A 3,462-nucleotide genomic window follows, 5' to 3' on the forward strand; every position below is an offset into this window, starting at 1 on the left:
TACTCATTAAAATCTACCATCAAAGTGAGAGATAGAGTGAAAACATCAAAGGTTGATTTTCACAAACAATGCCAAAATGATCTAAAGAATACCGATAAGGTTCACAAAAGAGGCGACGAACTAGGATTCGATGACAAACTCTGATAATGGATCACGTGTTTTGATGCTTCAATCTAAAAGTAATTGCGAATAGTTTGGTGCTCAAGTCAACACGACAAAAAAAAGAGATATTTAGGATTAAAATAATGTATACCTTGATGTGACTATTTTATTATAGTTCTAGGATTTAAGTTCTTAGAACTTCTCTCAAAAACACTTATTTCAAAGGACAAATATTTGATCTCAACTTGTCTTAATAATACAATCTTTTTCTGTTTCATAAAAATGTTGAACTCTTCTTCTGCTACGGCACTCATTCTATTGGGCCTTATGGAATGACCATCAACCCAATCCAAAACAAATATCATGTATACTTTTGTTTATTTTATTCAAAAACATATTCATATCTCTATTATTTTAGAATATCTCTATTAATTAAAATATTAATTAAAATAGAGATATGTTCTATGCACTATATGTCTCAATATATAAAAGAATTTGACTTTTAATTTTTTAAAATTTTCCATATATTTTATTTTCCAAAAAAAAATATATTATTATTATTTTTTGACTCACTATTATTTAAAGTACAGTATATACTATATGTTCAACACTATGCAGGGTAAACACTGAATATTGACAACTCTCTTAACTAAAAAAAGTAAACATTAGTTGTCACGTTAATGAATTAAACATTAGCTCTGATCGGTAAGAAAAAAAAACTAAATATTCTTCAATGTTTGACAAAAAAAAGAAGTTCAATGCACTGTACACTAATTACACTAATTCACTAAATTTTTACGTTGATTCTTTAAATTATCATATGAGAATGACTATTTTTTAAAAGAAATAATTAGTTATTATGGGAGCGAGTATTATTTATATAAGATACCAGGATTGTATAATATATTATTTTTAGTGCTTAATTTATTTTTTTGGATTACTATAATTCCATTATCTTATTTCTTTTTCTCAATTCATCATTTTATATAAATTAAAAAATATACTAAAAACGTAATAATAATTTTATTAAATTATTCATATAAACTATTAATATATTTATATTACTATAAATATAAAAAAAGAATAATAAATTAGAAACAATGCACACAGGAATAATATTAATTAACTGATATAATTAAAAAATATATATTCAAAATTACATTACAAACTAAAAAGTCAAATTCTTTGAAATAATTTTTCAAAAAATGTGATAATTATAAGAAATAATAAATTTTAGGTTAAATAAGAAGAAAAAAAATGAGACAGGCTTATAATACATTCTCTAAAGGACAATTTTCAGCACGTTGTTCTATTTATTTAAATGTATATTAGAGTATGCTTTTAACATTATTTTTAGAAATAATATTAAATTATTATCAAAAAAAGAAAATATATTAAATTATTAATAAAAAAATAAAATATATTAAATTTTTATACTTGATTTGTTTAATTAGAATATTATATTTTTGGAGTACATTCTACCAAACAAGTGAAGCCAAAATAAACATCATTTTTGACTAATAAGTTTCCTACTGTGAACACGTTCCGCTACTACTTACTAGCATTTCATTTCACTTCACTCCTGGAACTCGGAAACAAAGAACAAGGAAAAATGCAGAACGCAACTCGATTAGAAGCAGAACGGTTACTTGGAATATCAGAGAAGCTCTTACAGAATCGAGATCTAATGGGTTCTAAAGAATTCGCAATCTTAGCTCAAGAAACGGAACCTCTTCTGGAAGGTTCCGATCAGATCTTAGCCATTATCGATGTTCTCATCGCCTCTGAGAAACGCATCAACAACAGCCCTGACTGGTACTCTATCCTTCAAATCGATCGCCGATCCGACGACAGTGACCTCATCAAGAAACAGTACCGCCGTCTCGCTCTTCTTCTACATCCGGACAAAAGCAGGTTTCATTTCGCTGATCATGCTTTCAAGCTTGTTGCTGATGCTTGGGCGGTTCTCTCCGATCCAATCAAAAAGTCTCACTATGATAAAGAGTTTTCGTTTTACTCTCGGGTTGATTTATCTGTTCCCGGTTGGGTTCAGCAAGATAAGGTGCCAGGGCCGGTTCGAAGAACCGGTCCTGGCCCCAGCCCCGTACCTGGACCGGAAATTGGAACCGGTCCACGGAACAGTGCTGCTTCTGCTAGAGATGGAATAGCTGCTGATGAAAACGCGCGTCGTAGGAACGCTACTTTTTGGACTGCTTGTCCTTACTGTTATCGTTTGTATGAGTTCCCTAGGGTTTACGAGGGTTTCTGTTTGAAATGTCCTAATTGTGAAAGATCTTTTCATGGTGTTAATATTCCGTCTTTGCCTCCGTTAGTTCCGGGACAAGATGCTTATTATTGTTGCTGGGGTTTTTTTCCAATGGGTTTTGTGCTTGGGAATGTTGGTTCAGAGGAGAAAAAGCCTGAGATGGTTCCTGAAGCTGTGCCGGAGCCAGAGACGGTTCCGGTGCCAATATCAGTTCAGCCTGCTTCTGTTCAGCCTGCTCCAGTTCAGCCTGCTTCGTTTCAGTATGCTCCTGCTTCGTCGCTGCCGAATTGGATGCCGGCGCCTGTACCAGTGGAGAATGGTGGGAACAATGTAATGCCGGTGGCACCGATGGAAGTTGTGGTTGCTACGCCTGCAAGGGTGACGACGAGATCAGCTGCTGTAACAGGGGTTGTTTCGAATGGTGTTGCTGCCAGGGGTTCGGGATCTGGTAAGAAGCGTGGAAGGCCGAGGAAGTATTATTAATGTGCATATTTGGGAAACAATAAAATCAAGGTGGACCTGAATCAAGAATGTTAGAAAGTGCAATTGCATTCGGGTATTTTTGGGTTGGAATTTGTAAGTTATTTGATAGTTTTAGTTAAAATTTGGAAGCTGTTTTGGATGGATAGTATGTAGGTACTGTTATTCTGTTGTTTAATTATTACTTGTTTATGTAGATATAGTTAACTTAATTGGTTAATTAATATTTGGATTGATTCACCATATCTGCTAGTTGGTAAGGAGGAGAAAATGTCACATTTTTGTTATTCTTGAAATTGACGGCTAAGATCTCCATTTCTAGTGGCTTTGAAAACATGTATTTGATCTGTCTGTTGGCCTGTTTGGATGTGTTTCCATGATGTTTCTCGCTTCCTGCGTTGTGGCTGCGACTTTTCTAAAACTACAAATGCAAACTTTTGAGGAGTTGCACATTAATGGCTTTCTTGCCATGGATCCAAACGGGTATTGTTAGTGTTATCAATTATGAGCCAACATTATGTGCAGGAATTGTCTCCATTTCTCAAAAGAAAAGAAATAGAGATAAATTTCTATAGGTTTAGGTATATAGAGGTACATAATTTTAGAACTAGTGA

At 33.4% G+C, this 3,462-nt stretch overlaps 1 protein-coding gene across 1 annotated transcript; it reads left to right on the top strand.

Moving 5' to 3' along the window:
• Positions 1-1,595: 1,595 nt before the first annotated feature.
• Positions 1,596-3,091, top strand: LOC127118671 (uncharacterized). Its single transcript, XM_051048917.1, has one exon. The coding sequence runs from the start codon at positions 1,715-1,717 to the stop codon at positions 2,849-2,851; it is 1,137 nt and encodes a 378-aa protein (XP_050904874.1). The 5' UTR covers positions 1,596-1,714; the 3' UTR covers positions 2,852-3,091.
• The last annotated feature ends 371 nt before the right edge of the window (positions 3,092-3,462 follow it).

This window comes from Lathyrus oleraceus, chromosome 2 (assembly GCF_024323335.1).
Source record: "Lathyrus oleraceus cultivar Zhongwan6 chromosome 2, CAAS_Psat_ZW6_1.0, whole genome shotgun sequence".
NCBI classification, from domain to species: Eukaryota; Viridiplantae; Streptophyta; class Magnoliopsida; order Fabales; family Fabaceae; genus Lathyrus; species Lathyrus oleraceus.

Bases quoted from the DNA above. Each gene is read 5' to 3' on its own strand.
- LOC127118671 (XM_051048917.1), top strand. From the start codon at position 1,715: ATGCAGAACGCAACTCGATTAGAAGCAGAACGGTTACTTGGAATATCA.